At 48.2% G+C, this 26,146-nt stretch overlaps 1 protein-coding gene across 4 annotated transcripts; it reads left to right on the forward strand.

Moving 5' to 3' along the window:
• Window positions 1–1,899: 1,899 nt before the first annotated feature.
• On the forward strand, window positions 1,900–25,790 carry FBXL18 (F-box and leucine rich repeat protein 18). Of its 4 annotated transcripts, none has more exons than XM_083872395.1 (5): window positions 1,900–2,002; window positions 2,630–2,830; window positions 3,710–5,250; window positions 7,883–8,101; window positions 17,028–17,668. In XM_083872395.1, the coding sequence occupies exons 1-5, from the start codon at window positions 1,985–1,987 to the stop codon at window positions 17,296–17,298; spliced, it is 2,250 nt and encodes a 749-aa protein (XP_083728521.1). In that variant the 5' UTR covers window positions 1,900–1,984; the 3' UTR covers window positions 17,299–17,668. The 4 variants fall into 4 exon arrangements, with proteins under 4 accessions (XP_083728521.1, XP_083728522.1, XP_083728519.1 ...); XM_083872396.1 differs by lacking the exon at window positions 1,900–2,002 and adding an exon at window positions 2,039–2,068; XM_083872393.1 differs by lacking the exon at window positions 1,900–2,002 and adding an exon at window positions 2,341–2,502.
• The last annotated feature ends 356 nt before the right edge of the window (window positions 25,791–26,146 follow it).

Genomic DNA, 26,146 nt, shown 5'->3' on the forward strand with positions numbered 1-26,146 from the left:
CAATTCCTTCCTCCTTTACTACTCGCTTCTGCCTCATGTTCAACCTCTCTGTCTGATCTGCACCAAAGCACTGCTTGTTTATTTGGTGGATCACAAGTCAAAATGCAGCTACTCTTACAAAGCCTCGTTTCTCCTCAGGATACCCTTATACCACCCTCTGTTCCCAGTACTTATTTGGGGCTGTCAGCTGCTCTCTGGTCCCTGTATGCCCCAGGGCTGGAAGGGAACCTATGGCTACTCTGAACACAAGCTGCTCCAGCCACCCTGACTCTCTGGGCAGGGCCTTCCTCTACCTTTGGGACTCACTGATGGTTTTATTTATCATTTGCATTGGAAATGCAGGTCTCCTCCACCCTGGTCTCTGCTTTCCCTGGTGACTGCAAATATGGTAGGTTGGTATTTTTCCCAGATGTCAAACAAGTTGGTCTTGACTGAAAGGCCTCCGGATTTAATTTGTGATTACCTTTTATTTAAGTGAAACACATGACAAGCAAAGCAGGAAGAGATCCTCTACAGAGGCTCTCCCTCATCTAAGAGCTAGAAAGGGTTTTCCTCTTTGACTCCAGAGCTCTCTCACAAGCCTAGAAGCAAAATACATAATCAAGACTTGAGGCACTTGCTATTTATTTCTAAGTGAAACCCCCAATTTACCCTAAATGTAATTCACGGCCTTAAATGGCAACAATCAAGCAGGAAGAAAATAGCAACTTATTCATCTTCCTTTATGGGTCATCTTTAAAACACATTTTCTATGAACAAAATTCCTGAAGCATACACGTAACTGGAAATTCCAGCGCTCTGGTCCTGTCTGTACTTGAGATTTGGGATAGGAGCTATGTGGAGCTCCACTGCTGCAGCCAGCTGCTCCTCTTGGACACAGCTGTATGAAATGGCTGTGGTCACCGCAGCGGTCACAGCAGCCCTGGTAGATTCTGCACAGCCCTCTGTACATCAGTGAAGGGTAGGATGGTGATATTGGGAAGAAATTGTTCCCTGTCAGAGTGGGGAGGTCCTGGCACAGGCTGCCCAGAGAAGCTGTGGCTGCTCCCAGATCCCTGAAAGTGTCCAAGGCCAGGTTGGACAGGGCTTGGAGCAACGTGGGACAGTGGGAGATGTCCCTGCCCCTGGAAGTGGGATGAAACAAAAAGATCTTTAAGTTCCAAGCCAAACCATTGTAGTATTCTATAGTGTGACCAGCAGGACCAGGGCAGTTATTCTGCCCCTGTACTTGCTACTGCAGAGGCCACACCTCGAGTGCCGTGTCCAATTCCAGGGCCCTCGATCCAAGAAGGTCATTGAGGCACTGGAGTGTGCCCAGAGAAGGGGATGGGGCTGAGGAAGGGTCACGAGCACCAGGAGCAGCTGAGGGAACTGGGGAGAGCTCAGCCTGGAGAAAAGGAGGATTGGGGGGACCTTATTGCTCTCCACACCTCCCTGACAGGAGGTTGTAGTGAGATGAGGGCTGGGCTCTGCTCCCAGGGAGCAACGGGCAGGGCGAGAGGAAATGGTGTTAAGCTGTGCCAGGGGAGGGTCAGACTGGACATCGGGAAGCATTTCTTCACAGAAAGGATTGTCAGGTATTGGGAGGGGATGCCCAGCTGGGTGCTGGAGTCACCGTCCCTGGAGGTGCTTAAGGAAAGCCTAGACACGGCACTCAGTGCTCTAGTCTGGTTGACACGGTGGTGTTCGGTCAAAGATTAGACTCGATGAGCTCAGAGCTCTTTTCCATCCTGAACCACCCCGGTGTTCTCGGACCCCACGGCCCCGCCACTCCCCCCATGGCGGCGCCGCTCTCAAGATGGCTCCGCTCCGCGGCCGCGCCGCGCTCAAGATGGCGGCTCGGGGCGGGCGCTGCCGCGGAACCGGGTCATGGCCGCGCCGGAAGAGCCGTGAGGCGGCCGGGCCGGCGGGAGCGAGCCCGGGACGCGGCCGCTGCCAGCGGGGCCCGGCGGGGCGGTGGCGGCGGGACCGCGCGGCTGCCGCCATGTTCCGCTGCGGAGAGGTGAGTCGGGGCTTGTGGGGCTCGGCTCGGCCCCCGCTTCCCCTCCCGCTTCCCCTCGGGGCGCCGGTAACGGGGGCTGCCGCGGGGCCGGGGGAGCCCGGAGCCCTCAGGGCGGGAGCCGGGCTCGGGGACAGGGGGAACGCTCGGCGGCGGGGCCGGGGCACCGGAATGGCTCTCGCCGGGGGGCTCCCGGGGGCTGTGAGGTGGAGCAGCCCCGGTTCCCCTCAGGGCTGCCCTGGCGTTAGTGCCGGTTTGGGCTCTGGTGCCGCCGTTAAGGTGGGAGTGTGTTGCACAAGGGCTGTGGGTGATGTCGGGCTGCAGTGTTGGTGTGTGTCTGTATGTGTAAACAGATATATATAGCCCCATATATATGTATATATGCATGGTTATGTAACTCTTAAGGTTATTGAAACGGGCGGCGCTTGGAGGAAGGATGTAGAAAGAGATTGCTGTGATATATTTAGGAAAGGATCATGGACAGTCGCTTTTCCAGTTGCAAAGTAAGTTGAATGCATGGAAATGTTAGCCAAAGGTGAAAGGCCAAGTGAAAGTACCATGGTTTTGTGTGAAGTTTTGCACTGCCTCCATATTCGCCTTTTCCTTTTTCCTCTTTTTTTTTTCCATCAGGAGGTCGTAAGTGAGGAGAGTGAGGAGGAAAGCAATGGAGTCAACTTGATGGAGTTCTCGGATGAGATCCTTCTGCACATCCTCAGCTACGTCCCTTGTACAGACCTGGTCCTGAATGTTAGGAGAACCTGCAGGAAACTTGCAACACTTTGCCTTGACAAGAGTCTAACACATACAGTTCTGCTTCAGAAGGACTATAAGGTGGGGAGGGTAGTTTGCTTCTTATGTTAGCTGTGAAGATAAATCTGACTTCTGAAAAACAATGCCAAGAAGTAGAGCTTTCCAATGTGGATCCATAAATAGACTACTCCTGAACTTTGAAATCAAGTACACAGTAAGCTGTTTTATAAAAGCATTTATTTTCCAGAATGCTTTGTTAGAACAGCTCTGTGCTCCCATAGGTATATAAAATACTGTCAGTGAAAACTTAACTTCTCCATATCTCTTCATAAAAATGAAAGTAAACTTGACCTTCCCTTTGTAACTGTGGTTGTGTAAAGTTATCATTTTCTCAAAGTATGTTTTCCACGTTGTTATATAAAAAAAAAAATCTTGTGTATGTTGCTGTCAGGCATGCAGTCAGCAAACCCAGAAATTGTGTGCATTTTATAACAAAAATAAAGCTGGGGAAGAAAGGGTGATATATTCAATGAGACCTGTATCAGCCAGTGCAGGCAAGGGGAAGCCCCTGTTGCTCATTTGTGAAAAAAAAAAGCTGAAGGAGGAAGAATGGGAACATTCTTCTTTCAGTTTGAGTTTCTGCACGTAGTCAGTTTTGCTGAAATAGCTTTGCTGGTAGAAAATGGAGGTAGTTTTCCCTTCCACTCTCAGATGCTGAGCTGTCTGTAATGCAGAACTGCAGAAGCCAAAAGGAAGTGTAATCCTAAGGGTCCAAAGCATGGCAGACTGAGACTGAGCCAGCAGTGTGATAACTCTTAGGCCGTGCTGCCATCCCCAAACCTTTGGATGAGGCACGTAATCCAAGTGCCAGCCACTCTTATCCCCATCTCCAGCTGGGAAACTGAGTCAGTGCCCAGCACTGCCGTATCTCTCACTGAATGTGGTTTTGTTTGGGTGCAGGTAGACAAAGACAAAGTGAAGCAGCTGATGAGGGACATTGGAAAGGAGATCTACCAGCTGAACATGGCTGGCTGCTACTGGCTGCCCAGCTCCACCATTGACCATGTAACACGGTGCAAGAACCTGGTGAAGCTGAACCTCTCTGGGTGCCACGTCACCTCCCTGCGGCTCTCCAAGATGCTCTCCTCGCTCCAGCACCTGCGCTCCCTGGCCATCGATGTCAACCCGGGCTTTGATGCCAGCCAGCTGAGCAGCGAGTGCAAAGCCACCCTCAGCCGCGTCTCAGAGCTGAAGCAAACCCTTTACACGCCCTCGTACGGCGTCGTGCCCTGCTGCACCAGCCTCGAGAAACTGCTGCTGTACTTTGAGATCCTGGATCGCTCGCGGGAGGGGTTCATGCTCTCCGGGCAGCTGATGGTGGGCGAGAGCAATGTGCCCCATTACCAGAATCTCCGCATCTTCTACGCCAGGCTGGCTCCTGGCTACGTCAATCAGGAGGTGGTGAGGCTGTACTTGGCGGTGCTGAGCGATCGGACACCTGAGAACCTCCACGCCTTCCTCATCTCTGCCCCCGGCAGCTTTGCGGAGACAGGAGCCACCAAAAACCTCCTGGACTCCATGGCCCGAAATGTACGTCTGGATGCTTTACAACTGCCCAAAGCCTGGATTAACGGCTCTGGGCTCCTGCAACACTTGAAGTTCAACAATCCTTTCTACTTCAGCTTTAGCCGATGCACCTTATCTGGTGGGCACCTGATCCAGAGGGTCATTAATGGTGGGAAGGATCTTAAAAGCCTGACCAGTTTGAATCTCAGTGGCTGCGTTCACTGCCTGGCCCCAGAGTCCTTGTTTCGGAAAGCAGAAGATGACATTGACAGCAGCATTTTGGAAAGCCTGGTGGTGTCTTGCTGCAACCTGAGACACCTGAACCTCTCTGCAGCCCACCATCACAGCTCTGAAAGCATAGGGAACCACCTGTGCCAGCTCCTGTCCAGGCTAAAGCACCTGCTCTCATTAGCACTACCAGTTTGCTCCATCACAGATGTTGCTGCAAGCGTGGAGAAGCCTCCCACCACACCTAATTTGGTGCCCCAAACATTTGGAAGGAAAGTTCGGATTGGGGTACAGACATATCCAAAGAACTTAGGGGACCAGGCAAATCAGAAGATGGAGTCTTCAGTGTTTTGGGCTCTGATGGGAAGTCTTCGATTTTTGGAAACCTTGGAGATAATCGGGTCCAGTTTCTCCTCTGCCATGCCCCGCAACGAGCCAGCGATTCGGAACTCTCTGCCTCCCTGTGTCCGGGCACAGAGCGTGGGGGATTCAGAGGTGGCTGCCATTAGCCAATTGACTTACCTGCAGAGCCTCACCTTAGCACAGCTGCCAAACGTTCTCACGGGCTCTGGGCTCATCAGCATCGGGCTGCAGTGCCAGCACCTGCGGACTCTTTCCTTGGCCAACCTGGGCATGATGGGCAAGATGGTTTATATGTCTGCTCTCATGGACATGCTGAAACACTGCAGGTGTTTGAGAGATCTCAGGTGAGGGGCTGCCCTTGAACATCTCCCGTTTTGTTTGTGGATCTCCAGAAATGTGATGTGTGGTTTATTGTGGCTAAAGTTAAAAGTGCTAAAAGTGTTCCGGTCCAGAGTAGCTGCAATGGCTTGAAAACTGGGTATTTTCCTTCCTGACTTGTGGAGAATGTGAAGGCGTTGCACGTTGTCCTTGGGGGCTCAGGATATGCCCTTTAACCAGTGTTTTAGGAGCAAAATGTGCTGTGACTGCCTTCCTTTTAGATAAGGAGGAGTGCATGCTGCTTTTTTGGGAGCTAGCAGCTTGTCAGGGCTGGTTAAATACTACATGCCTTTGCTGACTTTTTGGCTTTGTGTACATGTACACCTTTTAAATTTCCAGGAAGGAAGAGACTCCTACACTGTCTAGATAATGTAGAGTTTTTTTGGGTTTCCCAGTTAGGTATTTGTCTGCCTTGAGTTCATATGAAAATCTCCCTCTTTATTTTTTTAGTTTTCTTTATAATGTACTGAAAACATTCCAGATTTAAAGTCTGTCCTGTTGGTGTTTCTGTCCTGGTGGGATTTAAAGGATCAAGAGTGTACCATGAGCAAAGGAGCTTCATGGTAGCCAAAATGTGCTTGTTAAAGGAAACTGTGATTGTTTCTTTGCATTAATCCATATGAACACAAATGTTATCATGTTAGAGAGATGTGTTTTTTCTTCTTTTGTTTTCCAAAATCAACCTCTTTCAGTGAAACTGCAGAACCTGACAGTCCCATTGTCCCCCTTTGTTCCCAAAGCTCCAAAGGGCTGTGCAGTTGAGACATCAAGGTCACAGTTCTGTTACTGTGGCTGAAATTACCGCTCATCACCTGAGACTGGTGCTTGTGAGCCTGTCCCTGATCCACTGCAATAGTGAGGGGAGCCAGGGGGGCTGAGGAGGGTTTTCATTTTCCACCACTTCCCATTTATAACGGGAGGAGTGTGCTGGTCTCATCCAAGGGGTGGCAGCTGTTGGGAATTTGGTTGCTCAAGGTCTTGGGTTACGCGAATGTGTCTTTAACCTTGAGGAGAGTACATAGCCATGGAGGAGCTGAGGGCTGGGGAAGGAGGTTTGGGTGTGCTGTGTTGCCCTGCTCATCCAAAGGCCCTGTAGCTTCCTGAGGCTTTGAAATGGAGGCCAAGAGCAATAGAGATGGGAGGCAGTGCAGAGCCTGGAATAAAGGCTGCAACAGGGCTGCCTCCTTGTACTACATTTGGGTGGAAGCTGTCACTCTTCTGCCCTGAGTAAAGTCTGAGGTTTTATATTGGCTTAAGAAGGTTTTAGAAATGAGCACTGCCTCTTGATAACGTAGTTTCCTTTTGATTTGACTAATTCCCTGCTGTTTCCACCCTTTTTTCCCTTCCCAGTTTTCCAGGCTGAGGAACAAGTTTAAGAGGCTATTCCAAAGCAACATTGCCATCTAGCGAGTGCAGGGCGGCATTGCAGGTGTGGCTGGTGTGTCCCAGGGATTCACCTGGAAAACCCGGATCCTGGAGATTCTCTGCTTTTTGTCCTAAATTTACAGTGCCCCTTAATGATGTTGAAAACTTGAAGAGGCTGCCCATTCTCTTAATAAGAATTTTAATTCATTACCCAACGTGCAGATATGCTCTTAGGATCTCTTCGGGCAATGCCACCCAACAGCAGTCGCAGGCTGAGACTGAAACAGAATTTATCAATTAACAGGATTAAGTTGCTGAGGTACCCCTGCATACTACAAAGCCTGTGCAGAGATTACCCAGATCAGGTTGAGCCTGACAGCTTGTTATCACCTAATGGATTAACCTTCTTGGAGCTCTTGGCTTTCCTGACCCAATGACTGAGATTCCCAAGTGCTCTGAAGCCTGGTAGTAAATCTGCACTAAGCAGATGAACTCTGCTGGTGGCACGGGCCTCAAGCAGGTTCAGCTCCCTGCAGGCTGGTTTCTGTGAGAGAGTCACCCACTTTATGCTGCTGATCAAAACATAGACCCCTTCTTGGCCAGGGGTGGCTTCACTGTGTCATTTTATTGTCCTCCTGGATCACTGTGATAGAGGATCCTGTCTCTCTTCCCTGAGCCAGGTGTTTAAGGTAAAGGTTGGGTTGATGATGGTTGTTGTTCTTGTGGGAGAGCAGTAGCTCTGATCCTTTTCCAGGGCTAGTTGTGGTCACTGTGTTGGCCCCAGTTCTGCATCAGCCTGTGTGCACTGTGTATTTTTCATGCCTGCTTCTCCCCAGGCAGTAAACTAAAGATATGACCAGTTTGGGCAGTGTTTATACACTGGAGCAGAAGGTCCCTAAATCCACACCACCTGCTTCATGGATATTGGGTACAGAAGCCAGGCTGTGCTTTTAAGACCAGAATGGATCTTCTGCTCAGACCCAAGTCTTGTCTTACCCACCACATTTTGTCAGAAACTTGCAAAACCAGGGTTATTCCAAGGTTACTCCCTGTGGGCACCGGAATTCTGCAGTTTAGGGCCTTTCTGCCTATTTGTGCCCTTGTCCTTCAGGGTCGGAGGCACTGCTTGATCCATTTGCCAGCCCCCCATGAATGTGCTGTGTCTTTCCCTCTTGTCTGAGAGCGTTGCAGGCATGAATTGCCCATTGAGCTGTTTTTTGTTTATTCCTGCAGGCTGGAACAGCCGTACTTCTGTGCGGGCGCCCAGTTCTTCCAGGCACTGAGTCACTGCTCCTCTCTCCAGCGCCTTTGCATCGTCTCCCGGAGTGGGACTCTGCAGTCTGACGCAGTGATGTCATTCATGGCCAACTGCCTTGAGGTCATCATGTGCCACATGTTTATGGGAGAATCTCTCACCGTTTGCAAAAATCTCCAGCAGTCCATTGTCCGGAGGTGAGTGCGGAGAGGGGCGGATGTGGGGTTTCTGGAGCTGCCGGAGATTTATCTTGGCTCCTTGGCTTGCCAAGGTTTATATGGCTTGGAGCTCTTGTTCCAAGGAGCTAATAGGTAATGTGTAACTGTTTGGCACATAAGCCAGCCTCTTACTTTAATAAGAGGGAATCGGTGAAATATTTGAAGGTATAACGTGAAATTTTGGTTCCATTCCCACCCATGTTCTCTGCAGTTCTGCTGGCCGAGTTGAAGTTCTGGACGCAAAGCTCCATCATAAATCAAACGACACTTTTTGTGTAAACAAAACATCTGCCGACATTTTAAGTACTGAGAGATTTGACCTTGAAGCTTTCCTCCTTTCCCACAAGTGACTAAGATAATTCTCTGTCCTCTAATCACTTGTAAATGTCACTTACTGATAATCCCCTGGCAGCGCAATTCAAAGCCTTTAAAGGGTTGTTGTGAAGGGTTTTTTCTTCGGAGGGGTTCCTGAGGGGGGAGAATTGGTACAAACTGCCTTTGCACGTTTGGCAGTTCTTAAATGCATTTTGCTTGGCCCCTTGCAGGGTTCTGAGGCTCACGTGGTGGGAAACGTTTGTGTGTGAGCCGTGAACTGCATTTGAAAAGAGAGCTTTTAATTACGCTTGGCATTTGGAAATCTTCTAATAATGGCAGTCATCTTACAAAATATTTCCCATGCAGCAGACTTTCCATTATTATCTTTCTTTCTGTAAGGCTATTTCCCCACCTTCAGTCTGTTTTCTTTGTCACCTACTGTTGCTGTGCCCTGTTAAGCTCTAATAAAAATTTCAAATCACACGGCGTTATTAGTGCATCCTAAAGGGTGCTCCTCCCCCCCAAGGCTTCCTCCAGCTTCAAACTAACTTATTACACTTGGCTTATTTCCGTGGATCAAATCCAGAGAAGGCTGTGACTATATTAGCTCCCTACCAGACTGCTCCTGAGATTGTTGCTGCCTCTGAAAGCCTCTGTGTCCTTCTGGGATAGGGATTGTTGGAAACATCTGAGTAAATTCCTTGTGATGCAATAAGGATTCTTTGAGTTTGTTTTACACGAGGCTTCATATCTGTGAAAACATTACTGGACTGATGTCAGTTGTGCTTTGGGGATCCTTAGAAAGAACCAGAAATCTGCAGTTCCCGTTTTTTACTTTCTCTCCCTCTGAGGTGCTGGTGCAGCGCTGTCCAAAATTTTTATGTCCACTTACTGAGCAGAAATACACCATTCTGCAGTCTTTTCTCCCTCTTTTTCTCTGTCATGGACTGATTCTCACTACATTCTCTGCCTCTTTACAATCTAAACCCTGGGAACCTTCCGAAGAGCAGCTGATGCCTCGTGGAAATGTTAAAAACTATTTTTATATTTAGCTACAGTTCTGGCTGTCAAACTTATTTTCTTCTTTTGTATTTTATTAATGGAGACACTTGTATGAAAACAGGATTTTTTGAAGGTTGGGCTTGGTGTTTTTTTTTTTTTTTTGTTTTTTTTTTTTTTTTTTTTTTTTTTTTTTTTTTCTGAAGAGAGCATCTGCTCCCACTGCAAATTCTACACCTGAAGTCATAATCCTCTGTGACATTGTAATTGGTGGCTCTGGAAACGATTTTGATGTCACGTAAGATTATGACTTCAGGAGGAGGATAAGCAGGGGGAGCAGATGCTCTCCTAAGCAACAAAGATCCCGTTCTCATGCAACTGTCTCTAGTAATAAAATGGAAGAAACAAACCACAGAAAATGATGTGTAAGCAAAGCCTGGAGCCTTCCACAAGCCCATCAGCCAGGCTTTAACCACGTGGCTTCTCCAGCGATTCCATTCTCATCCTTGCACAAATGTGCCTTGAGATGGGGTCAGGAATTGACTTGCTTTTGACTGCATTTTGTCTGCTACTCCAAGGCAGAGAGATGTGCAGTAAAATCTGTGTGTGAGCTTAAACCTGTGGGTAAAACTCCAATTCACACAGCATGGCTTCCTCTAAGAGTGTGCAGCTGGTGTCTCTTTAATCCAGGTTTTACACCAGGCAGCAGGTTGGAAGTTATCTATCCTTGTGCCAGAATTGAACAAGGGGATTTATGCTTATTTTTTTCCATTTGTTTGGAATATGTGTGGATGCTGTGTGTAAAACATGGGGAGTGGGTGGGAAGGGGGAGGTGAGAGGAGGGACCCCGAGCCTTTGTTTGCTCCCTTTCTTGATCTGGGGCAATTGATCCATATTTCTCAGGTCCCACTGAGAGTCAGGGTTCCTGTTTTTAGGGCTGTGGTGATGGTGTTGTTTAGGCTGAGAGGTAGTTTTGAACAGCAAGATGGGGCCAAAAGGATTAACATTCTCCCAGTGCCTCTAAAAAAGAGAAGAAATGTGAGTGGGAATGGGAAGGACCCAGGGCTGGACATGTATCAGGAGTTTGCTGTAGGAGGTAGAGCTGAGAGGGCTTGAAAATGCCATTTAGGGCAGGGCAGTCCTTTTTGAAGTGTGGTACTCAGGAGGGTTTGGGTAACAGAAGAGGCCAGAACATATTTGGGGAGAACAGACTGGTTCCAGCTGTGGAATTGTACTGGAAAGATGGTGAATATACAGGGTGTGGTACTGGGAGCTTGGGAATTAAATCTGCTGCAGCACAGCAATGGCTTAAAGCCTGAACCGCTTCTCAAACTATCCATTTTTACTGTAAAAGGAGGTTAGTGTTATGTATTTCTGTTCAACTGGCCTGAAAAGAGAGGTTGTTCTCATGTCTCTTAGTCTTGTGACAGCTTTGAACCAGACCCTGTGGTGTCCAGCTTTCTGGTGAGCAGTTTCTGGTTGAAGTTTGCTGCTATTTGGGACAAACTAATTCGTGTATTTGAGTCATTAAAAGCCTCTGATTCAGTTCTGGCTCTTTTGCAATGAAACACAATAAGCAGAACAGGGCTCATCTGGAGCCTCATCAACAAACAGGAGGCTTGCAAGGGCAAGGTCTCCTCTGAGCTGTAGAGAAGACTGTAAAGATTGTTTCCCTCTGGGCAGATAAATCATTGCAGTGTTTTTCTTTATTCTTATTCCTTCAGTGTGAAGGGGAGGGGGGAGCTCCTTTATGGTTCAGGGAGATACTCTGCACATAAGAAGGGCATAGTGGTTAGAGGGGGAGATGTGGCTTGAGTGATCCATATCCACTTCCCTGATCTTCCTCAGGTTTCACATGTGATGCTGCTCTAGTCTCAGTTTCTGTGTAAATTGACATTTTTTTCCCCATCACATGGTGCTCAGCTGCTGCCACACTTCAGATAGCAGTGGATTCAGTGAACACAATGTTTACCATTTTATGCTTGGACCCAAACTTTGCTGGAGTGCTCAGCTCCAAGCACGTGTTGTCCCTGTTTAAATAACTCTTCTGTTCAAACCACTGCAGCATTAATTCCACAAACACTAAAATACCACAAATCTGGGGCCCTGTGGTTGGAGGTTCAGGTGTGACCCCAGACCTGCTGCTGTGCCAAGATGTTTTTTGCAGAAAAGGTAAATTTGCTTCACCATTTTGTGCTGAGCTGCTGTGCTGGGATTGTTTCTAAATTCCTGCACAGACCCGTGTGTCCAAAGGCAGGTCCAAGGAGATGAGCCTTCCAGAAGCTTTCCCAATCTTTTCCACAGTGTTATTTTGGGGAAGAGTCAGTAGATGGAGCTGTGACCCATGGAAGGTCCCACCATTTACCAACGGGCTGCATGCTAAATAATTGTATTTATATGCTGGTATGTCTCTGCCCCAAAAATCCTGCGGGCAAGGAATTTGGATGACTTCAGGCTTGCACAGCTACATGGTGTGGTTAGCAGGCACTTCACAAATGTGCAGGAGAAGTTGCTTTCCTGGTGCTTTCCTTGCCATCAGAAAACAGGCTGGAAGAGGGGATGGGAAATGCTTCAGCAAATACCCCCTTGGCTTCAAGGACAGATTTTTATTTTCCACTGTGTGCCTTTAGAATTTTGTCGGTTTTAGCTGAAGTGTTTAGATAGCTTCTATCATTGTAGTGGTTTCAAGGACTCTACAACACCAGATAATACAAGCCAGTGAAAAGTCCTTGGAAAAACACCTTGGAAAAAGATCAAGAAAGCTACAATAAAATAAAAACAAACAAATAAAAATAAAAACCCAAAGCAAAACAAAAAACCTCTGAGAACACAGTGTCATTAGGGATTCTTCATAAAGAAGGGGGAAAGTGTCAAGGTGTAGAGGTGAGCTGTGATTTATAGAAATGGAATCCAAGGGAAAAAACGTGGTGCAGCTGGAGTGTGTTTTGGGGTGCTGGGTGGGCAGCTGGGCTCAGCTGTTCACATCTCCCAAAAGTGCTGTTGTAAATTCCCGGAGTCTGAGAGCTGTTGGGAGATGGTGCAGAGGGCTGGGGCTGTGTGGGGTTGTGGAGCAGCATCCCCCCAGAGTTGTGGGGTTGGTGTGGGGATGTGGCAGTTCTGTCCCAAGCTCTCTGCCCCTGTTCCCCAGCCACACTGGTACCTCTCTCAAACAAATGGCTTTGCAAAGCACCTGAGCAACTCAGCACTGGTGAGGCTACACCTTGAATCCTGGGTTCAGTTCTGGGCCCACCACTTCAGGAAGGACATTGAGGGGCTGGAGTGTGTCCAGAGAAGGGAACGGAGCTGGGGAAGGGTCTGGAGCACAAATCCATGGGGAGCAGTTGAGGGAGCTGAAGGTGTTTAGCTTGGAGAAAAGGAGGCTCAAGGGGATCCTTCTGTCTTTCCGTAACTCCCTGACAGGAGGGTGCAGCCAGGGAACAAGGGACAGGACAAGAGGAAATGGCCTCAAAGTGTGCCAGGGAAGGCTTAGGTCGGATATTAGGAACAATTTCTTCACCAAAAGGGTTCTCAAGCACTGGCAAAAGCTGCCCAGGCAGTAATGGAGTCTCCATCCCTGGATGGATTTAAAAGCCATGAGGATGTGGCATGTGGGGACGTGGTTCAGTGGTGACTCTGGGGCAATGGTTGGGCTTGGTCTTAGGGGGATTTTCCACTCTAAACAATTCTGTGATTCTGTGACTTGGGTCACTCTTGGGTTAACCAGTGCTGGAAAGTGCACAGAAATTTTCTCATTTAGAACAATCTCAGGGTTCTGGAGATCCAAACTGTGTGACACAGGATACCTGCCTGTGTCAGGTAGGAGCACTGCTTGGTTTGAAGTGACTTTCATGGTAAGATTCCTGCCACTTTCTAGGAAGAGCTTTCATCCTAAATTAGATCTTCCTGTTCAGTCTTCTGTAGCATTATCTAAATTCCCTCGTGCTTGTTATTGTCCTTTTTTTAACATGAAACTCTTGGCTGGATCTTCCATTTTTCTTAAACTGCTGATTGCAGTGGCCCTGTGTGGCTGTGAGAGCTATGAGCTTGCTGAAGGGATGAAGCAGCCTCCTGGGATTCAGTTGCAGAAACAAGGCTTCCAGGTGGGAGCATAGGGCTGAAATTGAGTGCTGAGTGAGCCAGTCCCTCTCCTGGCATTTAGCACAGGACTGAATTATCACAGATGAATTTTTGCTCACCTCAGGGCTAAGTATTCCCCTTTGCCCTGGATATCCCTGCAATATTCTGCTTGCCTTGATTCTCATTGTGGTCTCAACCTCATAAAATCCCTTTTGGGGATCCCTTTTACTCTTAGAGAGGTTGGAGGAGGCTCTAGGGGCAGTAGGTGATTGCAGGATCATCTTTGAATTCTGCTGAGTCCCTCAGTGTCACTCCCGTGCTGCCCACCCGACTGCTGCAGTCCTACTGACACTGCAAAAAGCTGCTGTGAGCACCTAGGGCTTATTCAAGATTTTCAAGCTGGTTTTGCATCCCTTCAGCACCTTCTCTTCCTTCTGACCTTGAAGAAGTCCCTGTCTGTGTACACTGCTGGCTTTCCTGGTCCCAGAGCTGCCGGCAGCGGCTGCTGCTCCCACCGTGCCGAGGGCTCCAGCCCCGCACAAGTGGGATTGCAGAGGACTTAATGTATCACCAGGCTGGTGTAGTGAATCATTAGCATCCTGCTCAAGCTTTCATTGTCTGTTTCATTTCCTGCTCTTGGAAACCCCTGAATCATTCTGTCACAGGCTGAATAACAAACTGCATCCTTGTCGGCTTGCGTTGCCCAAGGATTCCTTGGCGGGCTTGGCGAAGGTTGAAATGCTTGAGGTGTGGCCCAGACACTTTTGCCTTCTACCAGGGATGTTGTTTATGGGTGGGTTTAAATACTTTACAAGCCAGCAGGGATTGCGGGACCATCCCCAGTTTGCCATATTAATTTGTCTTCTTTTGGGGGTACTCACGAACCCCCTTCTTTGAATGCATTCCTGTGGCTGACCCAAATGCCTCGTTCTAACTGCCAGCTCATGTGTTTTGAAAGGAATTCAGTTCTGAAACCTTCCTCAGCGGGCAGATTGGTTTGTGCATGAAATAACTTTCAAGGATTGTCCTCTCTCTCTTGGCTGAGAAATAATATTGGAATAGCACTGTCGTGCTTTCTCTTCATGAGGGTGTAAAAGGCTGAACGGAAGCATTAACTGCAGCTTTAAAGCATTTCCATAGTAAAATAAATCTAATTGAGCAGTTATTGCAGTAGCTTTTTAATTTGTGGAAGAGATTAGGAAATAACTTTCAGCTTGCTCTGGCAGAGCACTCCCCTAGGACATGTCCTGGGCGCTCTGGCATCGCTCTTTGGGTTCTTATTCCCTCCCCCTCTAATTGTCCGGTCACATTTGAGTGATGCAGAGTTCAGCTGGCAAAATAACGTAGGAACCTCAGTCTGCAGGCGTGTTTGATACAAACCTCAGTTCACAGGAGAAGTAGCAGAGTGCCATTCATGCCTTACAGGGAAACCACAGCAGAGAGATGTAATTTGCCTCGGCTCGGGATGAGTCTGATGTGTTATTGCTCCTTCCCTGTGGCTCAACGCAGTGGCAAATGAAGAAGCTGCGTTGAGGATAATGGGAGAGTTGGCAGTGATGTGTGTGAGTGATTTCCAGAGTCCCATCTACACCCCTCGGTCTCAGGTTGGAGACTGCAGTGATGGGACTTAGTGTGGAAAAATCAGCAGCTTTGGGAAAATGTTGGTTTGTCTACACAGACATGAAGGGATGGAAAATACCCCTAAAGGAAAACACTTTATAGCAAAAATATCTCATTGTGTGGAGTTAAGAGCAACCAGAGGAATCTGAACGTCTTTCCTTGGGAACTTTTCAAGTCCGTTTCTGAGGTTTGGAAATAAAGTCTGCTTAGCACTGGCACTCTGGCAGGGCTGGAAGGGAGAATGGCACTAAGAGAATGGATCTGCTTTAGAGTCAGTGTGGGGAGGGTTTGGACCCCTCTGAGATGCTTCTGGGGGATGAGTGGGAGGCAAAGGTTCTCCTTGCTCCCAGGGGAAGGGGCCTGGGAGAATCCCACCTACAGTTTCTTTGGCATCTTCTTTGGAAGATGCTCTGCAGAAGCTTCTTTGGCAGTCACTGTAAGCAAGGAGAGGTTTGCAGCTCCCTGCTACTGAGGTCAGGGCACGGCCAGTGGAACAAATCTTAAGTGTTTGCCTGGCTTTCCCTGAGAAGATGAGAAAAGTGTGTGTGTCTCTGTTGGGTCATGCTGCTGCCAGCTGCTCCAGCTTGTCCTGGCACTTCCTCCATTCCACCGTGCCATGCTTCAGGAAGGGAGTTTCCAGGCTGGCTCAGGTCTGCTGGCTGAAGCTTTCAAGGCAGATGCCCCACTTGAAGTTGGAGGTGTGAGCAAGTCTTCCAGTGAAAACAGGCTGTGCCTGGCAGAGGATTAACAGAGGTTTGTGCATGTAGGTGAGAGAGCTGCACACAGGGCAAAAAGTGAGTTGGTCTGAAACCTCTGCTCTTGAGAAACTTGTGCCTCTCCAAAAACAGCTCATCAGCCTGTGGGGAAGGTGAAAAGAGAGAGGGGAGAAGGTGTGTGACTGCAGCAGAGACTGGTTTGCATTTGGGAGAGTTGTGCCAACCAGAGTCCACATGTGCTCTGTCCCTGCTGTGCTCTGTTCCCCCAAATCAAACTTCTCCTCATTTCCTTCCTTCCTCTCCTTCTCTAGAGCTTCTTTTTCCAGAAGCTCAGCTTGGTTTGTGGAGGTCAGAGATCTGCCCTTGATCCATTCCTGATACACTGTATTTCCTCACTTCATCTGCCATGTGCTGCTTTTGTTGGCAGTGTTTAATTATCCCGCATTGCGTGCCCTCGGTCCTGCTTGCCAGCCTCTCTGAAGTGGGATGTGCTGAAATGTCTGATTTGGCTTAGGACTTTCCTTGGGTTTCTGTGGAAATCTCAAGGGGAAGAACATTCTTCAGTCCCAAATACTGCCTTATCCTGCCTGTCCTTACAAGTAAAGAAGGTTTGAGCAGCACCTGATGCAGAGAGCTGTCACCTTCTGGTGTCTGTGGTGCAGAGGGTTGCAGGGGGGGTATAATTCATCTTTCCAGACTGGCTGGTGAGATTCCCCATGGCTTTGGGCTACCCTTTGGATCTATCAGCAGGTGGAATCTCCTGGGCACTCACTGTCCTCTCTGGAGAGGCATGTCAATGTTTGCCAGGAGATAACTGCATTCCAGGGAGGGACTCTTTTGTCTTGCTAAAATCGAGGAAATCTGATCAAAGTGCAGGCTTGCTTTAGACTTTTTCTCTTTCTTTTTGACTTTGTCCCTGACCTACATATTGGATCCTGCCACAGTGGTTGGAAGTAATTGAGAGCGTAGTGTTAGGCTATTTACCAAGCTGTTCACTTGAAAATAACCTTACTGAGTCCAGTCCACACCTGTTCTGGGGGAATTCTGGAGACAAATAGCATCATTAACCCTTTCATTCACATACAACTAGTTCAAGATCTAAGAGCAGAGATGCTGTACCTCCGCTGAAGCCAGGAGGAATTTGTGACACAGGGTGTGCTTCACCATTTGTTTCCCAGTTCCCTGGATGATTCCAACCAGCTGCTGAGGCCAGGTCTGCTCTGTCTCCACATCCACATGAGGACACTTCAGAAACCTTCTGGAAATTCCTGCTGGATGGTTGTTGGTTTGGTGTTGATTCTGCTGCACCAGAGGTTATGCTGGGGAAAATATACTGGGGAGGGGGGGGAGGTGTTTTCTTTGTTATCCCAGTGGTTGTTTCTGATTAAAGGATCTGTTTTGAAGGGGCTGCTAGTCAGTTGCCTAGAAAACTTGCTTTCATTTAATTAATCATGATGAGTTTAGTCTGGAGGTTTTGTAGGAGAGGGCAGGCAAGCATATCCTTGGCTTTTTTCCCTTGGAAAAAAAAACCAAACCAAAAAAAGCAGGGCTTCATGTCTGAAACTGCAGCTCTTTTGTCTCCCCGGGTCAACATCCTTCTCTGTCCTTCGGGTTTTAATTTTACAAGCCCTGCGTTTGCAGAGGTGGATGGAGTTTGAAGTCCATCCAGGTGTGGAATGAGGAAAGAACCCTCAAGAAGATTACAGGAGCTGTTCTGCAACTCATTAACTCACTCTCTTCCCCTTCTTGTTATCTCCTCCCCATGCCTGGGGCCTTTCAAAGTAGTGCTCTAAGTGCCTCTCAGTTAATCTAGCCCACCTGGACAGGTGTATGAAGAAAGGAATTGCCTTCCGGGGAAGGACTAAAGGAGCATAGATTGCAGAGGGAGGCTGCTTTTGGGAACTGCTAATCCCAGTTTAACATTATGACAGCTGCTCGTTAAAATCAGGGTGTTTTTTAACAGGCAGTTAAAGGAGAGGCTTTGCACGCACATTTAACTGAGAATAATAGTGAACCATGTGCATTTGATTTTTTTTTTCCTTAAATCACGCAAATTGTACATGGAAAGAATTCTCCGGCGTCAACTTGCTGGGGTATGGAATTTACAAGGTTTGCAGTAACCTACAGTTTCCTGTTGAGGGGGGGTACAAAATCACAAAGCTTTCCTTTTTTTCTCTTATTTTAAGATCAAGTTCAAACCCCTAGTATGAACCCAGCCTCTTTAGGAGGGACACTTACTGTGTTGGGGTTTTTCACTTGTCTCGGTAGCAGTTCATCATGTAAACTTGTCTGGGTTCTTTTTTTTATAGCTACATGTAAAGGCTGCTTATAAACTCCAGTTTTGTACATGGTGAGGAGGCAGCACTCAGGTCCAGTTTGAGAGAGTCTATATACAAAGAAGGAAGCAGTTTCTTTCCCTTGGGGAGATGACAGTTTCTTCCTTTGCTGAACTTCAGTAAACTTGGTCTATTACCATGATTTTCTCTGCAGGACTGTGGTGTTGGATAAGAAACATGAAGTGCTGAGGCAGAGCAGGGACTATCAAAGGGACATTTGGATGTATTTTATGTGATTTCACTGCAGACTTTACCAGCTGCCTCCCAGATCAGCAGTTATTTGCTGGTTGATTTCTTGAGGGCAGTGCTGTGGAAGTAAGAAGCTGCACAGCTCTGACACAAGTCCCCAGATCTACTCAGGGAGCCGTGTCCTTTTCTGCCAGCCCTTAGGCAGGAAGGCATGAAGGGCAGGTCTGTGATGCAGGCAGATATAAAATTGCCCCAGGTAGTTCTGTTGCTGGAAATTCTTATTCCTGCAGCTACTTAGGTTCAGGCAAATTAATTCAATCTACCAAGACTGATCAGCTGGCCTGGGAATGGAAGTTTCTCTGCTATGTTTTTGGCAGCTCTACTCCAAATCATATGTGGATATAAATGTCCTTTCTGTCTCCCAGGAAATGCCAGTCTCTCGTGTTGCTTTCTCCAGCTGGCTGTATTGCTACCTGGGATTTTCATGTCTGTTTCCAGCAGCTGGATCTCCAGCCTTTCCTCACTGTTTGACAGAAATCTGGCCATTTCAGAGCTAGAGATGAGCTGGGAATCTTCCAGGCACACACCTGTCTAAGTTTGTTGAGCAGAGAGCTTCTCTTTGGACCCAACACAGCTTGGTTCAGCCTCCAGGGATTGATGCTGCCAGTGTGACTCTGCCTTCTTGTGACTGATAATGAATTGGTCCTTCACACTGGTCCTTGTCACATCCTTCAGAGGAAACATCTTGGTGGCACAGGACTAAGAGTCACAAATCCTTTTCATCTTAAGGTGTAACTCTTGAGGGTAATTACGCTACAGTTTTACCACCCCCCCCCCACCCCCCCCCCCTCCAGTTTTAAAAGGCTGAACTCTTGTTACACTGCACTAATACCATTTCTCTTCCTCACAGGTTGCTGTCATGTAAAGTACTTGCTGATGGGCACTTGGGCTTTTTCTGTACGGTTCTTTCTACATTGTTTAATGGCTTTAACTTTTGCAAATCTCATCCTTTGCTCTGCAGCCTGGATTAAAAAGGAGGCTGCAGTGTGTGAGTGTGAGCACACTTAAATGCTTATCTGCACATCTGAGCTTTCTAAACTTGCCTATGCTCTAATTGCAGAGTGTAGACTCTGCATGCAGAACAACCCAGCCTGAAGTGATAATCCCAGGCTCAGCCCTGAGGGAATGCCTGACATTGCTCTGGCCTGATTTTCCTAATGGCTCTGCAACTTGCCTCTGGTTTGCAGGTGGTTTAAATTGTTATCGCTGAGCACCTTGCCCAGCTTGGGCAGAGCTCTTGGGATCTCTGATCCTCTAAGAGTACCTACGTGTCTTGATTCATTTCTTATTAATTTTTTTTTAAACTTCTTCCTCCCTCCCGACTTTAGGTGCAATTTGGGCTTGTGCCAGCTTAGCAGACTCACTGCAAAGGGGTGCAAACCCAGCCTGCTGAACTCCCTGCTGACACAGAGAGGGAAGAGTGGGAGACCTGGAGTTCCAGCTGCCCCTCCTGCTTCCTCTGAACAGCCCTTCCTTGCCCCCATCCTGCATGATCGATACCCAGGCCATCCCCTTCCCTTGCACTGCACAATTGGTATTTTTCCTTGGCTAATAACCTGTGTCTGATTTAGTTTCCAGGCAGAACGCCCTGCATTAAACGTCGTCATTTTCCCTCTGCTTCACGAGGACTTGACAGAGGTCATCAGAGATGTCCCCATGAGGCACTTGGATGAAATTACCTTGTTTAAAAGCAGAGTGGCCGAGGAACCTCCCAATTTGTGGTGGTGACTGTCACAGCATGGAAAGGACAAGTCAGCGTGAACCCATGGAGCAGCTTCTTGTTGGCCTGGATTTCCCATCCTTGGCTCCTGGCCACCTCACTGGATGCTATACAATCATTTCAACCAGGTGCAATTGCAAAATAAAAAAAAAAGGCAAAAAAAAAAAAAAAAAAAGCTGGTTCTTTGCACTGGGGAAACATCTATTGGATATTGCTTGCATCTGAAAATCCTGTCTCAAAGGCTTGTGGAATCTGATGAGTATTTCCTTGCGGTTAATATGAATCGTTTTTTGTTATTTTACTGAAGTTAAAGGTAAGAGAAACTGACTTAATGATGCTCTTTCCCTTGTGTCCCCTGGTGTCTGTCCCAAGGGCCCCTGTGTGCGTTGGCAGTGTGCTTTGTGGTTTTGGTGGAAATCATTCTTTGCTTCAGTCTGTTTTTGGCAAAGTAGAAAGCCTAGGCCAGCTCAGAGGCACAAAAATGTGTTGCTCAATTGAAGTGCATTACATCTTTTCTGTGTTACAAATAGGCATTTGTAGTCACACATGTGCAGTCACAGTGGTTAAAGCGGTTCTTTTTGATTGAGAAGTACCACAAGGACTCTTATTTTTTAATAACAAATTAAGGTCATTAACACCTTGACCATGGTATATTCCTGCTGATGCTGTTTCCATTGGTCTGGTGGAAGAAGTTCTCAGCTCTTTTGGAAATCCTTGTCCTAGGGTAGATGGTGCCTACAGTGAATAAATTGAAGCTCAGATCTGATTTATATGCAGTCTGTCTTGCAGTGTAGATGGGAATGTAGTGTTCCAGTTCTGTCCTTATATCCCATGCCTTGAGCTCATGCTAATTTTAGAGATGTTATGAAGTATTTTCACAGTGTGATTTCAGTCAGCTTCTCTGCTCCACAGAACTTCCTCAGGCATCAGTAGTGGTCTGGATCACTTTCATATTGCCTTATTTACTGAGCACTTTTAAAAGCATCAGACAGCTGTACCAAAAGCCAAGTTACAAATTCCTGGAGCTACATGTCTGGGTGGCAGAATTTTCCTTGGTAGCATACCAGGTCTGACTTCTGCAAAGCAGCTGCTGACCAGAGCTGTCTAATTTCACCCAAATCCTGAATGTGTTGAGCTCTGCTTTTCTGGGGAGGCCCAGAGTCGTCCAAAGATGATGTGCCCATCTCCTTGTCAGCATTTTCTACTCAAGATGCCCTTTCCCAAATGCTCTTCTGCCCTCAGTGTTCATAGGAGGCCTGGTCTGATGGGATAGATTTGAGAACAAAATTAATCTCCCAGCCTTGGCGGATTTCCTGTCCTTACTTTCCAATCAGCCACGTGTGAGCCTGCCTGGAATTCTGTCCCACAGGTGTAAATTTTGAGCCAGGCTGTGATAACCCTTGTGCTCAGATGGGTTACAGTAAAGAGCAAGTAAGTGTCAGGCTCTGCGAACAGAGGTCTGTGCCTTGCTGAGACCAGCCCCTGGTGTTTTGTTGTCCTTCCCAAGGCTCTGTCCCTTCCCCTCTCAGGACAGGGAGCCAGCACAGCCTCTGGAGTGCAGCTGGCAGCAGGATGGTGAGGCCAGCTCGTGCTCCCCTGGGAATGCTGCAGCTGAGCTGTGAGCACTCCCCGAGTGTTTGAGGCTCTGCCTCAGCCTCAGCTGAGTGTGAGGAGCTGCTGCCCTGCTCCTGCCACTGCTTTCCCTCCCACTCTCCCCGATGAGGTTGTTCTTTCTACCTCTTGTCATAATACTCACCTGTTTGAATCCCCTTCTCCCCCTCTTCTCTCCCTCTCCTCACTTCAGCACATCAGATGTGCTTTTGGCAGGAACACGAGCTGCTGCTCTGTCCAGTTCAGGCCACTTCAGCTCTGCCTGGTTTTTGTCCATGTTTTTTTCCTAGGATAACTAGAGAGGACTGGGCACAGGGTGTTTGCAAAGCTGCTTTCTCCTCCTTGTTTGAAGCACTGGAAAGGTTTCTTTGTCCTGCTTGTGCTGCTGGCCTCAGGGCAGAGGGAATGTGGAGGGTGTGGAGGCAGCTCTGATGCCTTCAGGGGCTTGTTCAGTCCTGTGAAGGAATCCTGATGTTTGGTTCCAGTGAGGTCATCTCCACCTTCACCGGGGATTTCTCCTGCATAAACAGGCTGTGGCATCAGCAAGGGCTTGGCAGTGCTGCCAACTCACCTCTTCCTGTTCCGCCGGAAAACCCGGACTGGGGGACAGGGGTGTGCAGAAACCAGCTGCTGCTTGATTCTGGTGTTAAACCTTCACTCTTGGGGTTGCAGTCACCTGGTAGAACATCCATAGCCACCTGCCTCGTGTCCTGCTGGATGGGAGCAGCAGCCAGGGATTTTTTATAGTGCTGTTATTCCCTTGCCAGGGGTATGATGTTTGGGAATCTGTAATCGTGCAAGTGGGTCACGAGTCCTGGTGATGCTATCAGTTATAAGCAGGGCTAGGAAAGGTCACCCACAGGTGATAAAGGTAGCATCCCAAGTAGTAATAAAGAGCTAAAATCTCCTTCCACCCCCAGCTCCCCAACTCCAGGCCAGTGCTCGATATCTCTACTACAAATCCTCTTATGGTGAGTGAGAATTTCCGCTGCTTATGCACTCCAGGCAGGATTCACCAGATGTTAATAATGTGCTTATTTTCTCTAAGTGCTATTTTGGCATCGGTGTTAATTACAATTTATATTCTGCAACATTTACACTGGGAAAAGAACCCACCCTAATAGTACCCAATTGGCAGAGCTGGGCTATTAAACACAGCTCCATATGTTGTGAGCAGAGCAGTGGATGGGACTCGGAGCCCACTCAGCGCTCAGGCTCCGGCAGGCAGCTGTAGAGAAAGAGAGGGGTGTTCTGCTCCTGCATTTTATTTAATATTAAATCCCCCCTCCTTTTCTCTGTCCCCATCTCTCCAGAAATCTCCCTCCTGCTGTCTGTGAGCATTTAAGGAGGTGATCTCTGAGCTGCTGATGCTGCTGTCCGTAGTCTAAAACAAATGAATTAAATTCCAGAAGGTGCCCTTCTTGCAGGGAGTGCCTCTGCAGGATCCCAGTCCCTGCTGGCCAGTACCTTGCTGCCTTCCAAAGCAGACCTCCAATCTTTGGGAACTGCAGCAGAAATCTTTGCTTTGACCACCACCAAGGTGGCTGTGGTTCTGTGGGAGAAGGATATTTTGGGACAGGTTCTGTCCTTGTGTAAAACTTGATGTTGTTTGCTGCTCTGCTTGTGTCCAAAGTCTTGTTTGGCAAAGTGGCATTTGGTTCCTGCAGGCTGGGAGGGTCTGGAGTGACACTGGTGTGGGGAATTTGGAGGGGCTAAGTCATATATGTGGCCATGGGTTTCTCAGGAGTGTAGGTTAAAGAATTGCTTCCTCAGCTGTTTGCAAAGCTGATTTCATGGTCTCTTTAGGAAATAGCAGTGTATCCAGTGTTCTGTTTGGAGAAGGGGCTGTGTGGTGACAGTCAGGAGAGCTCTGACTTTGGTCACTTCTCTGTCAGGGAGAAGGAGAGAAGGGAGGCAGGATGGAGTCGTGGATCTCACTCTGAAAGCCAGGCACCCATTGTGAGGCTCAGCCTGTTTCCTTGCTTGTGGAAGGGGAGGAGGCTCCCCAGGTGCTGAACCCTCCCTTCCAGGTGAGGTGTTGCTCTCTGGGGAGCAGAGAGCAGGCCTGGGGTAAGTGTGGACTGAGAGCAGCAGAGCCACAACCCCACTCACTTTAATTCCCATCACTGCCTCCTGCTCTTCCGGGTGTGTGGGATCCCAGGGAGCAGGGCAGGACCCGTCCCCTCACGTTGATGGTCAGAGCTGTGGCGGTTCTGGGACGATGGGTGGATGTGTGGGACCATCCGTGTGAGGTACTGGCTGCTTTCTTCCAGCAGTGCTTCTTTAGGATAGGGCCACAGAAATTTGGGACTTTCCCACCGGTGGAGTAAACCAGTACAGAAGGGTTGTTTCAGCTGACTAAGGGGGATGCAATTCCCTCTTGGCTGGTCCCAGCAGAGTGTCCAGCCAAAGCTGGGAGAGCAGTGCAGGAGCTGTGCTGCGTGTTGCAGAGCTCAGTCTCCTTCCACTGCAGCTCTCCTGCCTCTTTGAGATGCACAGGCAGCCGGGGCACTCTGGCAGGAGAATCATTTCCATAGAAACCAATTGGGATGTTGTACGGGGAATAATGATTAATAGTGAAGGGATGTTGCCTCGGGCCCTTTTCATTTTTTAGGGGGCAGTGAGGGACAAACTGGGGCACAGGCAGGGGGACAGGGGGACTTGAAAACTAATGGAAACTATCTCTTCCATTAATTTCCAGGGCAGCTTCCCCTCTTCTCCTCCTACCCAGCCCCCCACTGCTGCTCCCAGCTTTCGTCAAATTTTCAAAATGGCTAACCTGGTTAGAAATAATCATAATAATAAAAAAGGATGGATGAGGTCTGACTACTAACATTGTTGCTGTTAGCAGCAGGATTTCAGCCATAAAACATGAAGCAAGGGAGGCATTGACCTTTCCGCTGTTTGAAATGAATGGAGACATCAATATCTATTGTTTTGTGGCATTGACCTCTGATGCTCTCGGTTCGCCCTCCCCTTTCTTTTTTTTTAATTTCCCCCTGACACTTGAGGAAAGGGGTCAGTCTGTACCATCTATTGATCCCGATCTTACTTGGTGATAGGGAAATAATTAGAATTTTAAAGATCTCTGCTGCACGCTGGTGAAATACATACACAGAGGCACAGGCTAAGCCCCGTCTTGCCATGTTGTGTTCTCCCCCCTTCCTTGCAGAGATCCAAAGCTCTGAGATCTGAAGGAAGGCAGATCAATATAGGTTTAATCATGATGGGGGTTTTATTTCAGTTTTTTAAATGGTAAAGTGTAACGTTTTATGTTAATGTTGTCGGAGCCTGGCTGCCTGGTGCCTTGTTTTATTTATTCTTTTAAGTAGCCCCTTCTTTTGTGAACTTCATCTATGTACAGAGAATGTGAAATCAGGCATTGCTAATTAGCTGTATGACAATTAAGTAATGTAGCACAAAACCATTAGGACACTGGATTTGTTTTTGAAGTTTGTCCTTTGAAGTGGAAGCTGCAACTCCCTGCCCAAGGCTGCTGGGGAAAATGTTTTTCTATCAAAACTTTCTTTGAAATTAAAATGTCAGTGTAAGAGTCCCTATTTCTGTCGTCTCTCCCTCTAAACAGCGGGTGGAAATTGTTTCTCCCTGTAAAAACTGCTGGCATTGATAGAAAGGGGAATTCAGGAAAGCATTAAATGGGCAGTTGGTCTCCAAACACCCTCAGTTCTGGCAGAGATGTTACCAAAAACGCTTGTTTAGCTCATTGGAAAGGAACGGTGCCACACTAGGAGAGAAGACCCAACTCGCAACTCTGAAGATGGCAAAGGGGGGTGGTCCTAAAACTGGGGGTCCATCTCTGACACCCCAGGTGCCATCAGGGTGACAGCCTGGTCACAGATCCCTACAGGCTCCGGGTTTCGGGCTCCTCCGTCCGTGCGCTCGTTTGACACTTGTGTTTGCATCTGGCCCTTTGTCCTCGTAGTGAGTCGAATTCTGAATGTGCAACTTTCATGTACGCTGGTGGCATGTAAAACTTCAAATAAAGAGTGAAACATTTGGAACCAGCTCTGTCTCTTTGCCTCCTGCTTCCTATTGCCCTCTCAATGTGGAGCCCAAAGCCCCCCTCTTATGGAGAGCACTCCAGCATTGCCAGGTAAGGTGTGTGTGGGCAGGGCTGTGCCTTGGTTCAGCCCAGGTCTGCCCTGGGAGCTGTGGAGTGTCTCTGGGAGTGCTGGGATGAGCACTGTAGGGGTTACAGCCCTGTTCTCATGAGTCTCCTGGGTTTGGGGATGCTGTTCTGTGGTGTTTGTGACTGTGGACTCAGCTATAGAAGGAACTACTCTGTGTTTAGGAAATGCTTCTCCTCTTTGGATCTCTGCACATCCCACTGCTGAGCTGTGCTGATGTGGGACAGGACATT

This window comes from Zosterops lateralis (genome assembly GCF_965231275.1).
Source record: "Zosterops lateralis genome assembly, chromosome: 15".
In the NCBI taxonomy this organism is placed as follows: Eukaryota; Metazoa; Chordata; class Aves; order Passeriformes; family Zosteropidae; genus Zosterops; species Zosterops lateralis.

Excerpts from the sequence above, each read along its gene's own strand:
- FBXL18 (XM_083872393.1), top strand. The coding sequence starts at position 2,476 with ATGGACAGTCGCTTTTCCAGTTGCAAA. Across the intron at positions 2,503-2,629 it reads GTCGCTTTTCCAGTTGCAAA|GAGGTCGTAAGTGAGGAGAG; the intron begins GTAAGTTGAATG and ends TTTTTCCATCAG. Across the intron at positions 5,251-7,882 it reads AGGTGTTTGAGAGATCTCAG|GCTGGAACAGCCGTACTTCT; the intron begins GTGAGGGGCTGC and ends TTATTCCTGCAG.